We start from the raw sequence: 14,410 nt of genomic DNA on the forward strand, positions 1-14,410 counted from the left end.
TAGGTCTTTGATCCATTTGAAATTAGTTTTTGGCCAGGCGGTGGTGGTGCATGCCTTTAATCCCAGCACTCAGGAGGCAGAGGCAGGCGGATCTCTGTGAGTTCGAGGCTGGGCTGGACTGACAGCCTCCAAAACAATACAGAGAAACCCTGTCTTGTAAAAACAAACAACAACAACAACAAAAAAAAAACCAAAAGAGAAATTAGTTTTTGTGCAAGGTGATATATATGGGTCTAATTTCATTCTTATACATGTGGACATATGGTTTTCCTAGCATCACCTGTTGAAGAGTCTATTTTCCTCCAGTGTGTGATTTTGGAAGTTTGTCAAATACGAGATGGTTATAGTTACTTGTACTGTACTCATGTTTGAGTCTTCTATTTGTTTCATTGATCTACATGTCTCTTTTTGTGCTGGTACCATGCAGTTTTTATTAGATGGCTCAGTACTATATCTTAAAATTCCAATAGTAATCCCACTAGCACTATCCTTACTGCTAAATCTTGCATTGGTTATCCAGGGTTTTTTTAATGTTCAAAATGAATTTTAGTATAGTTTTTGTTTTTCTATTTTTGTGAAGAATGACATAGGACTTTGATTGGTATTACATTGAATCTGTAAACAGCTTTTGGCAGTCATTTTCACAGTATTAATTGTACCAACCCACTAGCATGGGATGTCCTTTCATTGTCTAGTGTCTTTCTCAATCTCTTTCTTCAGAGATTTGAAATTTTCATTGTAAAAGTCCTTCACCTCCCTGGTTACATTAATTTCTAGACATTTTCTTTTCTCTGTAGTTAACTGTGAATGGGAGTGTGTCCATGATTTCTTTCTTTGTATGTTTCCTGTTGGTGTACAGAAAAGCTATTGATTGTTTCAAGTGGATTCTTTATCCTGCCACTTTACTGAGACTGTTGATTGTGTCTAGAATATTTCTGGTGAAATTTTGGGGGCCTCTTATGTATAATATTGCATCATCAGCAAATAAAGGTAGTTTGACTTTTTTTCCCTACTTGTATCCTTTTACTTTCCTTTTCTTGACTCATTGATACAGCCAGTGTATTGAAAAGGGGTGGGGATAGTGGACAGCCCTGTCTCATTCCTAATTTTAGTTTGACTGCTTCAAATTTTTCTCTATTTAGGATGCTGCTGGATGTGGATTTCTCATTTATAACTTTTATTATCATGACGTATGCTCCTTTCAGTCCTTTCTCTAAGCCTTCTATCAAAAAGGCTAGATTTAATTGAAGGCCTATTCTTCATCTGCTGAGATAATCATGCGATATTTAATTTCATTTATGTAATTTATTACATCAACTCAACTCAAGTTGAACCATCCCTGCTTCTCTGGAATAAAGTCATCTTGGTTATGGTCTATAATCTTTCATATATATGCCCATATTGAATTTATAAGTTTTTAATAAGGATTTTGAATATATGCTTATAGGGAATATTGGCCTATAGTTTTCTTTTTGTTGTTGTTGCTGTGCCTTTACCTAATTTGGGTATTAGAGCAGTACTGACTTTGCAGAAGGAGTCTGGGAATGCTTCTGTTTCTTTCTTTCTTTTTCTCCTCAAAAAAGGTTTTAATTAGAAACATGAATACTTTACATGTCAATCCTAGCTCCCTCTCCCACTCCTCCTCTCTTGTCCCTCCACCAAGACTCCCCTAACTCCCCACGCAATCCCCATATCACTCCCCACAGAGTGTGAGGCCCTCCTTAGTAGGATCTCCAGAGTCTGTCATTTCATCCAGGGCAGGACCTAGGCCCTTCCCCATGTGTCCAGGCTCAGAGAGCATCCCACCATGTGGAATGGGCTCCCAAATTTCATTTGCATGTCATGGTGAACATTAATCTACTACCCAAGGCCCCAGAGATTTCTGAGGCCTCCTCACTGACACTACATTCATGGAGTCTGGATCAGTCCCCTGTTGGCCTCTCAGCCATCAGTCTGGGGTCCAAGAGCTCCCCCTTGTTGGGTCAGCTGTCTTGGTAAGTTTCACCAGCACGGTCTTGACCCCTTTGTTCATCACTCCTCCATCTCTGTCACTGGGTTCCAGTTCAGTTCAGTTCAGTGTTTAGCTGTGGGTATCTGTCTCTGCTTCCATCGGTCACTGGATGAAAGTTCTAGGATAGCATATTAGGTAGTCATCAACCTTATCATCAGGAAGCGACTATTAATGTAGTAAATAGTCCCCCGCTATTGCTTAGTTTGCCAGTTGCTGTTATCCTTGTAGATCTCTGGAAATCTCACTAGTGTCAGCTCTCTCCTCTAACTTATAATGATTCCATCTATTATGGTATCTCTCATCCTGCTCTCCTCTATTCTTACCTCGACTCTACCTTCCTGCTCCCCCATGCCTTCTTCTTCCCTCCTTTTATCCCCCTCTCTTTTTCCTGGTTCCCTCTCCCCTCCCCCGATGTTCCCAATCTGCTCAGGAGATCTTGCCTCATTCCACTTCTCTGGGGTATCATGCATCTCTCTTGGGAACCTCCCTGTTTCCCAGACTCATTGGCAGTGGGATTGTAGGCTGACACTCCCTGACCCATGTCTAAAATCCATATGTAAGTGAATACATGTTTGTCTTTTTGTGACTGGGTTACCTCACTCAGGATGGTTTCTTCTAGTGCCATCCATTTGCCTGCAAATTTCAAGATTCCATTTTTTTTCCACTGAGTAGTATTCCATTGTCTAAATGTACCATATTTTCTCTATCCACTCTTCAGTTGTAGGGCATCTAGGTTGCTTCCAGGATCTAGCTATTACATATAATGCTTCTATGAACATAGTGGAACAATGTCCTTGTTGTGTGAATGGGTATCTTTTGGGTGTATGCCTAAGAGTGGAATTGCTGGGTCTTGTAGTAGACTGATTCGCATTTTCCTGAGAAATCTCTATACTGATTTTCAAAGTGGCTGTACAACTTTGCACTCCCACCAGCAATGAATGAGTGTTCCCCTTTCTCTACATCCTCTCCAGCATAAACTGTCATTGGTGTTTTTGATTTTAGCCATTCTGACAGGAGTAAAATGATATCTCAGAGTTGTTTTGATTTGTATTTCCCTAATGGCTAAGGATGTTGAGCAGTTTCTTAAGTGTCTCTCAGGCATTTTAGACTCCTCTATTGAGAATTCTCTATTTAGTTAAGTCCCCCACTTTTTGATTGGATCCGTTGGTGTTTTGGAGACTTGCCTCTTGAATTCTTTGTAAATTTTGGAGATCAGCCCTCTGTCAGATGTGGGGTTGGAGAATATCTTTTCCCAATCTGTGGGGTGCCTTTTTGTCTTGCTGACTGTGTCCTTTGCCTTACAGAAGCTTCTCAGTTTCAGGAGGTCCCATTCATCAATTGTTGATCTTAGTGTTTGTGCTACAGGTGTTATGTTCAGGAAGCGGTCTCCTGTACCAATTCGTTCAAGGGTACCTCCCACTTTCTCTTCTAACAGGTTCAGTGTGGTTGGATTTATGTTGAGGTCTTCGATCCATTTGGACTTAAGTTTTGTGCATGACGATAGACATGGATCTATCTGCAGTCTTCTACATGTCAGCTTCCAGTTATGCCAGCACCATTTGTTGAAGATGGCTTCTTTTTTCCATTGTATAATTTTAGCTTCTTTGTCAAAAATCAGCTGTTCATAGGTTTGTGGATTAATCTCAGGGTGTTCAATTCTATTCCATTGGTCTACCTGTCTATTTTTGTTGCAATACCAAGTTGTTTTCAGGACTATAGCTCTATAATAGAGCTTGAAGTTAGGGATGGTGATGCCTCCAGATGTTGCTTTGTTGAGCAGGACTGTCTTGGCTATCCTGGGTTTTTTGTTTTTCCATATAAAGTTGATTATTGTTCTTTCAAGGTATGTGAAGAATTATGCTGGGATTTTGATGGGGATTGCATTGAGTCTGTAGATTGCTTTTGGCAGGATTGCCAATTTTACTACATTGATCCTACCTATCCAAGAGCATGGGATATCTTTCCATTTTCTGGTGTCTTCTTTAAGTTCTTTCTTTAAAGACTCAAAATTCTTGTGATACATGTCTTTCACTTGTTTGGTTAGGGTTAACCCAAGGTATTTTATGTTGTTTGTAAAGGGTGATGTTTCTCTGATTTCTTTCTCAGCCCTTTTATCGCCTATAGTATATAGTAGCAGTTCCACTAAATCAGGAACAAGAAAAGATTGTCCACTCTCTCCATACCTATACAATATAGTGTTTGAAGTTCTATCTAGAGTAATAAAACAAAAGATCAAGGGAATACAAATTGGAAGGAAAGAAGTCAAAGTATCATTACTTGTAGATAGGATAGTATACATAAGTGGCCCCCAAAACTCTGTCAGGGAACTCCTACAGCTGCTAAACACCTTTATCCAAGTGGCTGGATACAAGATTAACTCACAAAAATCAGTATCCCTCCTATATACAAATGATAAACAGGCACTAAGATTGACAATTAATAAATGGGACCTCATGAAATTGAAAAGTATCCATATGGCAATGAAGACTATTAATAGGACAAAATGGCATCTTACAGAATGGGAAAAGATCTTCACCAACATCACATCTGACAGAGGACTGATTTCCAAAATATAATTAAAAACTCAAGAAATAAAATATCAACAAACCAAATAATTCAATTTAAAAAATTGGGGTTCAGATCTAAACAGAATTCTCAACAGAAGAATCTCAAATGGCTGAGAAACACTTGAGATGAGCAACATCCTTAACCATCAGGGAAATGCAAATTAAAATGACTCTCAGATTCCATACTACACTTGTCAGAATGGCTAAAATAAAAAACAGAAGCTACAGCTTATGCTGGAGAGGATGTTACATGTAAAACAATGGATAAGTATGCTACAATCCAAAGACACTAGGTAACAAGGAAGGTTCATAGGGGGACTCCTGATCTTCCTGGGAAGGGTGAATAGAAGAGATTTCATGAGTGGTGGGTTGGGCTGGGAACATGAGTGATCAGGCTTGGAGAAGGGGAACGGAGGTGAGAAGTACTAAAAGAGACTACTGGAAAACACTTTACAATTCATTTCCAAAGTGAGGCAAAGACACTACAAAAACCTATAGACTAATGTTCTTGAAGAACACAGTTGAAAATATTCTCAGAGTGCCAGCCAAAAGAAATTAGCAGCACATTAAAAGACTACACAGGTCACATAATATAATCCAAGGAATTCAACATATTAATAAAAATAGTAAATGAATGTCAACAGAATCAGAAAACCCATTTTATAAAAACCAACTCTTCCTCCATAAATTAGTAAGGAATAAAGGAAAACCTCTTCCATATGATACAAGGCATGAATGAAATTTTACAGTTAATGTCATACTTAACAATGAGAAACTCCTATCTTTCTCTAAGGTCACAATCATTTTTATTCCATATAGTCCCAGAAATCTTAATCTAAGCAAGAATGAGACCTAAGCCAAGAAGTAAAAAGGCATCCAGATTAGAATAAATAAATTATATTCACCTGTAATGATACTTTTATTTTTTAATATTATAAAAACAACACAAATTGTTTAAGTTAATAAATATACTCAGCAAAGTTATATGTTTAAAAGTAAATTGTATTCTCATTGTTAGTAATTAAAAATTTAAAGACTAAATTAAGAAAAATTTAATTTCCCCTAACATCAAATAGAACAAATTCCTTACAAATAAAGGGAATCGGGGAGGCTCAACACTTAAAAGTATTAATAAGAAGTTTAAAAAAGATAAAGCCGCCAGGTGTTGGTGGCGCACGTCTTTAATTCCAGCACTCGGGAGGCAGAGGCAGGCAGATCTCTGTGAGTTTGAGACCAGCCTGGTCTACATGGGCTAGTTCCAGGACAGCCTCCAAAGCCACAGAGAAACCCTTTCTCCAAAAACAAAACAACAACAACAAAGATAAAGCCATACTATGTCCAAGGACTAGATAACTTATAATTTAGACAGTAGTATTTACCTCAGATGATTCATGGAGTCAATACAACCCCTATCAAAGTTCTGACAGCCATTTTTTCAGAGAAGGAAAAGACAACACTAAATTTCACAGGGAATCAAAAGACCCTAAGTATTAACACAATCTTGATAAAGAGCAACAAAGTTGTAGCACTCACACTTCTCAATGGAAAAACTCTCCCAATCTAAGGAATAAGTTACTACCCAAGGAGATATACATATTAGTAGATCTTTTGGTGAGGACTGACAGTGTAGAAATAAATACCCATGTTTACAGTCAATTTTTAATAAGGATGCTCCAAATACCAATGGAGAGAAAGAATGATCTCTTTGATAAACAATGCTAAGATTAGATTTTCTTAAGCACCATATACAATAATTAATTCAATTGCATAAAAGATAAACATTTAAGAGATAAAACTATAAAATGTAAGAAAAATCTTCCTGGCCTTGAATTTCAAAAGCAGTGGTAACTTTTAATAAAGCAGACTTCAACAAATAAAAACTGTTGACACTACTGACATATTCAACACAGTAAAAAGACAACCAAAGGCTGGGACAAATGTTTATAAATTGCATATTTAACAAGGCCCTGGCATTGAGAGAATTTTTCAGAAACAACTTTTTCTTAAAAGAGAAAGACAAATGACCAAGGAGCAGACGAAAGGAGCTCCACCTACTTAGTAATTAGGGAAATGCAAATCAAAATCAAAGTAAGACACCACTTTACACATCTTAGAATAGCTACAGTTACAGAACACACATATAAAATAATACAAAAAGAGAAGATATCAGGCACTAGTGAAGTGTGGAAAAACTGGAGTCTCCATAGAGGTACAGACACTGAGGGAAAGCTATATGATGACTCTTCAATGAATCCAACATAGAATTACTCCATGTTCCTGCTTATTATATACCAAATGACTGAAGAGAAGTGTCCAAACAGAATCTTGTCATGATGCTAGCAACTTTTTTCCCAATAGGCAATAGGCAAAAACCACCTAAATATCTACCTACATTTGGGTTATGAATAATCATATTATAATATACCCATGCAATGAAACATTATTCAGTTACAAAAGAGAATAAAGTGTTAATGCACAGAATAAGAGTAACATAATCATACAATGTGAAAAATCTGAACTAGGCATCATACGTATATCCATCAAGTCCCTGCCTTTTCCATTAGATTTGTATGTTGGATATATAGTAATCATCTCTCTCATATATGTGTGTGTGCATATACATAATCTTAAGGTAATGCAAAGCTTATTTTGTCAAAATTAGATTAAACAATGTACTTTCAACCACTTTCCAGATTCTGACTCTAACTAAAACATCATGGTGACTAAATCAATTGTATTTATTGTTTTCTAAACGATGTGGTTTTAAAAGTGGGTCCACACTAGCACAATGACCTTGAGAAAAACCACACCTGAGACAACCATATCATATGACAATCAGCAGATGGTACAATAGCAACACTTCTTTAAAATAACCTCAGGTTTACAGTTGAAATTAGAATATTTAATGGATTTGACAAAAATTTTGAGTGTGTATATGCCTGGAGGTTTGTGGGTAAATGTGCATGTGTGTATGTTGCTAGCAAAACTCTGCAGGGAAAGGAGTACTAACTCACTGAGTATTTGTTATGATTACGTATTCCTTTTACAAATCTCTACTGAAAGTTTTTTCATGTGCCATTTTCAATAAACACATAAATTGAAAAAGACGAAGAACTATGTTCCCCTATCTTGCAAAGGCAGAATAGTTGATTTATAATTGTTTGATTATGTTTGAGTCCACTAACACTTGTAAGATGTTTCTGTGACAGCTAGAACCCTACCAAGCGCGTGGAAAATATAGTCACCAAAAGTGTATTAGGACCTAAACACCTAACATGCATGTTTTTTCTTTCAAAAGCATTTTCACATTTTGTCCTTATATGTCTCAGAAAGTAATGTCTCTCATTTTCAGATGAATTATGCCCCTCCCCAATAAACAGTGCTTCTTGTAATGAACCAGCAACAAAGCTTTCACTTAAAATAAGAGCATTCTCTTTCATTTGTTGACTGCTTGCTCACCCTTGGTCCAGCGAAAGGTGTATTTTAACCATGGATGCCCATATCTTTGGCAGAAGTTAAGGGGTCTCAACAAATTTTTATTTTTCTTTGGAGTAGCTGATATCACACATACTTAATATAGAAAATGGTAAGCTCTTTCATGCCAAGGTCTTGATAGTAGTGCACTTTCTACATAAATTACATTGTGAATATGACAGCCAAATGGGTGAAATGGACCAAGGACAGCTGGCTGAACATCTCAATCCAGTCTTGCATGAAGTAAAAAACACCACGTGTGACTTTATTTCAAGACCCGCATGATTTTACGGCTCTCAAACTGAACACAAATTAGTGGTGTGACAGAATTCCTTTCCAAGCTCCCATGGTATTTATCTATTGAGATAAACAGAAGCGTGGGGCGGAAAAAAAAATCCGCAGAAACAAAAACGAAATATGGGGTTTACCTCGCCCAACCTGCCTCTCACTGCGGATATAAATTAATGTAGAGAGGAAATCGTCTGATGCTGTCAGGGCCCTGCCGAACTAAGGTGGATTAAGGACCTCGCGCTCCCGCAGGACCCCGTCCTTTATTCCACCCCATCACTCCCCCTCCTTTTCTCCTTCCCTGCATCCCACCCCTTCTCTCATCAAGCTTTGCCCAGTGACCACCCATTCAGCGGGAACACCTAAGGACCTGCTCAGGGCGGGGCCCGGGTGGTCACCTTTTGAGGTATCTGGCGTCCTCGCCTTGCATGGCGGCGGCGGCGGCGGCGGCGTGGGGAGGATGATGGGGGTGTCTGAGAGTCTGGGACGGCTACTTCCGGGGACCCGGACAAAGTACCCTCACAGCCCAGGCGGTGACAGTCCCGAGGCCTGCAAGGCGGGGCGGCGGCGGTGCTGCGGTTACCACGGTGAGGCCGCTGGCTCCTCCCACAGCTCCTGGGCCCCAAAACACTGGAGCAGCCCTGACCCGCCCAGAGCCGTCAGGGCCGGGCTCTCCGCAAGGCGCATGCGCTCACGCGGCTGCTGCAGTATGCGCAGGCTCAGTTCAAGATCCTGGTTCCTGTGACTAATCTGACGCTTTCAGGAACAGGGAAGGGTTTGGTGCTTATCTGGGAGCCTGTAGTTAAGAGTGATATTCCTGGTCACTGCCCCCTGGAGGAGGGGAAAGGAAAAGGCATTGCAATTTGCAAAATTGGAATTTAAAGTCTTTAGTGTGAAATAAGGCAAAAGTAACCAGTTAACTTTTTAGCTAACAAATTATAGACATCAAGTTAGCCTTTAACTAACAACGTGGGGCTTCTATTTTGGAACATGTAAAAGGTTCTGCACTGATTGCACAGAGTTCTAGCTGGAGGAAATAGTCCGCATTTATGGAATGGATAGAATCAGACTCAACTTTGAAAGTTGCATTTTAAATCATAAAGATAGAAAATACTCCCCTCCATCAAAACAAGCCAACTTATGAACTTCGAAATTGTCTATAAACCAACCTTAACATTCATAAGTAGTTGTTTCCTCTAAGGCAGGCCATTGCCGACAATTTGCAGCAAAAAGAGCTGCTCTTTAGGGGTAACAAGCCACCTGATCTGCTTCAGGATAGCCTCCTCTTTAAGCTGTCCCTCATTTACTATTTTCTAGTCCCACATTATTAGCCACCCCCTCTTCAAATGAGTTAATATAGTATCGATTGACCTTTCTGTATGAAATGTCATGCTGGTATACTATGTGGCACATATTCTGTAGAGAGACATTAATAATAATTTCAGGCCCCACCCATTCACACCAGCTTATATACTATTTCTGTTAGGGTTATAATTACTCTTTCAATATCAAGAAAGGAATTTGGAGCAAACTTTAAGTCCTTTCTGTTTATCAAGTTTCCCTATTGAAGTCTCAAAACATTCACAAGATAGTGCTGCTATTCAGCCTTTCTTCTCCATGCACACTCTGCCCCTAAGTCTAAGCAGTTCACCTATGGAGACCCTCCTAACTAGACTTCGTATTTTCTAAAATATCGATTCTTCAATGCAAAAATGCACAAATTGTCATCCCCAACATCTTTAGCCATAATAAAAGCAGGGCACAGTATTTTAAAGCAGTGGTTCTCAACCAGTGGGTCACAATTTCTAGGACTGAATTGACCCTTTCACCTTAGGAGTCACCGAAGACCATTGGAAAACAGATATTTAGATTATGATTCATAATAGTGGCAAAATTACAGTTCTGAAGTACCAATGACAATAATGTTAAAGTTGAAGGTCACACAACAAGAGGAACCATATTAAAGGGTCACAGCTTTAGGAATGTTGAGAACTACCACTTTAAAACTTTTATAAAGGCTGGCACAATAGCTCATTAGGTAATGACGTCTGTCTACATGCCTAATAATATGAGTTCTATCCTTGGACCCCACACTATGAGAGAATAGGAACCTACTTCTCCAAGTTGTCATCTGACTTCTATATGGGTCCTGGGACACACAAACACACTCATACTAAAATAACAAAAAATTTTAATGTAAAGCCAGTCTATAGCTGAAATTAGAAGATCAAAATATAATATATAAAATATATAACAAAATATATAATGTATAATGTGTATATGTTATATGTAGTAGTATATTATTTAATACTAAATATGTAATAATATATATTAAACATAATATATTAAAATGAACAACCATTAAAGATTCATGAAAGTTTAAGGTTTTGACCCAGATAACCTGTTTTGCTTACTCCTCCTACCCATATTTGGCACTGAAATATTTGACATTGAAACTATGAATCAGAGATTGAAACAGAAAACTAAAACAGAGCGATGAGATACTAAAACGAAATGGGATGAAGGAAGAAAGCTTAGCTTTCAGTTTGTATCAGAACATGAAAATATGAAACTGGCACTTTTCATGTGTGAAAGTATGGAAAAACACAAAGACAAATGAGGGAAATAGTTAATTTGAAATCATTTGATTACCAGGCGGACTAATAACTGAGGTTATTTTTAACATTAAATAAGTCAGAGTTAGAGTCCATTATGATTTTTAACAGATAAAGCAAAGAGAAAACCCACATTTGTTGAAACCAGCACCTGTATCAAGGGCAGAATGAAATTCAGAAAGTTGTCAGTTAAAGGAAAGAATTAGACATCTTATCCAATTTTTTTTGTAAGGATAGTTACCTCCTTTGGACAAGAGAAAAACTTCTTTTTAAGAACTGCTGACTAGTAATAGGGAATAATGTCCGTCCCAACATAAACAGGTTCAACTAAGTCTCACTGATTTATTCTAAAAAGTTTAAGCTTGCCAAGTTTCATCACACAGATCACTTGATACTCTCGTGGCAAACAATATCACCCTGGCCCTCAACTTTTTAAATGGATAGCAACCTTGGCATCTTTAGTAGCTGTGCTTTGAGATAACACATACAGCAGGAAGCACTCAAGATCACCGATGAAGTATGCTTCATTAAAGTGACTCTAGCCAAGTAGTTAGGTGTAACATGGAATTATTATTAATGTAACAACGTTACCTGGGAAATGAGAAGATGCCTTCATCAGACTGGTCTGTAAGCAGGTCAATGGGGGCATTTTATTGATTAATGACAGCCCATAGAGTGGGCAGTGTCACCCTAGACAGGAAGTCCTGGGAGGTATAAGAATGGTAGTTGAAAGCTGGGCATGGTGGCACACACTTAATCCCAGCATTTGAGATGCTGATGCAGGTGCATTTCTATAAGCCAGTCTAATATATATATATATATATATATATATATATATATATATATATAATATATAATCTTTAATGTATCTTTCAAAGGGAAATTTTTATTTTATTTTAGTTTTTAATAATAATTTTTATTAAAAAATAATTTTTAATTAACTTTTTACAAATGTTACTCCCAGTTCCCTCTCCCTCCCCTTCTTCCCTGGCCTCCCAATCCAACTAACCCACCACCCCACTCCATACCCCCTTTGCTCCTCAAGGGAGGGTAAGACCTTCCATGAGGGATTTTCCGAGTCTGTTATATCATCCTGGGCAGGACCTGCGTCCTCCCCCATGTGTCCAGGCTCAGAGAGCATCACTTCATATGGAATGGGCTCCCAGAGTCCATTTTTATGCCAGGAATAAATACTGGTCTACTCTCCAAGGTCCCATAGATTGCCAAGGCCTCCTCTCTGACACCCAGGTTCAGGGAGGGGGGTTCTGGATCAGTCCCATGCTGGCCTCTCAGTCATCAGCCAAATTTATATTTTTCTTTTACACTTAATTGTTTATGTATTGTGGAAGAAAATTTCCCAAGCCATAATGATAAAATATTTTTCTATATTTTTCTTCTAGAATGTTTATTTTTCTAGATACTAGTCTTGTAGCTATGGCTTATTTAGTCAGTTCTTGTATATGGTATAAAGAGAAAGTGAAGTTCACTTAACTAATAAGGCACATATATATGTACATATATACATACATATATATACATATATATATATTCTTTAATTCAAAGATTTCCTTGAGTGTGTAGAACATACTATTTGATCCATCTGTTTTGTCTCACTATTTTAAATCAATCAGTCAAGGAAAACCATATACAGAACAGTGAAAGTGCCTTACTACACAGTTTGGTATATATGTATATACATATGTATATACATACATATATATTTTGTATTCACTCCCTTTAACAGAAATCACATATCAGAGATCTTGCATATCAGATATGTACATTATGATTCATAACAGTAGCAAAATTGCAGTTATGAAGCAACAACATAATATTTTTATGGTTGGGGGTCATCACGACATAAGGAATTACATTAAAAAGTCACAGCATTAGGAAGGTTGAGAACCACTGCTCTAAAGTGCTTTGGGGAAGAGATGAGTCATTTTAATGACTTAGAAAGCATTCAATGTGTGTAATGGTTAAGAAGCCGACTTCTGGAAACAGAACTGGGTTTAAAGTACCTGAAGACATTCCCAAAGGATGAAGAAAATGTTTAACATAACATCATCTAACAGGGATGCTCCAGGAAAGGCAAGAGTATAGGGAGGGACGAAAGTATGAGATACCATATTGTGTTCAGGTAATAAGTAGTAGTTTGAGATAGAGAAGTAGGTTTGAGTGAAAAAGCCAATGGAAAGTAAATTCATAAAGGCCAGCAGGGCCATCACCATGGAGAACCTGGTACAGAGGATTGTCGTTCTCGAATATGTCCTACAGGCATGAGGAACCATGAATTTAAATATAGGAATGTAGTATGCTGAGATTTATTACTTATATCAGCATTCGTTGTTCTTCACTTATATAAATAACAATTGAAAACAGAGGTGTAACAATTACATTTTAAAATATTTCAAAATAAACTATTTTAAAATTTCCGTGCTGATTTGCTTCAGTAACCTATATGTAGTTCTTTCTTACCTTGTGACTGCCTTTGGGACATCATCAAATGGCCATTGTGGTCCAAAGAGTCCACATCCATTGGATATTAGTGCAGTCATCTTCTTGCTTTTAAAATTAATTTGAGCTTATGATACACATCTTAATACAAAGGAGATTTCAGTTAAAAGGAGCTTTTACAATACATCTTATTCTTGATGGTGGCAACCTCTATTGACAACCAGTATGACATAGTAAACAATTATGACATCACTGGGTGGCTCCAAGAGTCAGAATAGGGAAGGGAAAGGCTCACAAGAATAATGAATCTTGAATGTCTATGCTTTTCTCTTGTAGTGTGATTAACACTTTAATAGCTATGTGCTGTGCCAACCTGATAACGCTTGAAAATATACAGTCAAATGAATTTATTATTTTATGTACATAGTCAATATGTGTTTAGTCACACACATCTGTCTTTATAATTTTATATATCTAGATTATATGTTCAAGTAGAAGCTACCAGGCAGTATAGCTACTGCCATTCTCATGTGTATTCATTTGGAGAAACATACTTGGGATAATGAAGAGAAGATCTGAACTTAGCCTATTATCAGCTGACATAAATTTTTCAAAAATTTATCAGCAAGTGTTTCTTTAGACATGGGTATACAAATATGGATAAGCACAGTTTCTGGACCAAGGGAGTAATTTAAATGCAACATAAGTACAAAGAAAAGAAATGGATAAAATTCATAGCAATACATCCTACATGGAACTAAAATGTACCTCTGTAAAAACTATGGAGGAAGTGACTAGAGAATCATTAATCAGGCTCATGTTAAATGTATAGGACACTCTCTAAAGAATTTAGGTTATGAGAAAAAGAAGAGATCTCAGCAATGAGGGAACAAGCACTAAGTATTTCTGCTATCTAAGCCATGTTTTCCATACATCTACATCTTGACTATTCTACTAATTTTTTAGCCTATTAATCATATTCTCATGAAAGATGGCAC

General features: G+C 37.6%; 1 protein-coding gene across 3 annotated transcripts in view; it reads right to left on the minus strand.

The window, feature by feature from the left end:
• Kifap3 (kinesin associated protein 3) overlaps nucleotides 1-13,550 on the minus strand; it is a 125,235-nt gene extending 111,685 nt beyond the window's left edge. The window contains exon 1 of one of the 3 annotated variants that reach the window (XM_040737191.1): nucleotides 13,434-13,550. In XM_040737191.1, coding sequence (XP_040593125.1) covers nucleotides 13,434-13,513 — 80 coding nt within the window. In that variant the 5' untranslated portion in view covers nucleotides 13,514-13,550. Of the gene's footprint in view, nucleotides 1-8,738; nucleotides 8,977-13,433 lie in introns of those variants that run through there. The other 2 variants (XM_040737190.1, XM_005071362.4) reach the window with 2 other exon arrangements.
• Between the last annotated feature and the right edge of the window lie 860 nt (nucleotides 13,551-14,410).

This window comes from Mesocricetus auratus, unplaced genomic scaffold (assembly GCF_017639785.1).
Source record: "Mesocricetus auratus isolate SY011 unplaced genomic scaffold, BCM_Maur_2.0 Super-Scaffold_100676, whole genome shotgun sequence".
NCBI classification, from domain to species: domain Eukaryota; kingdom Metazoa; phylum Chordata; class Mammalia; order Rodentia; family Cricetidae; genus Mesocricetus; species Mesocricetus auratus.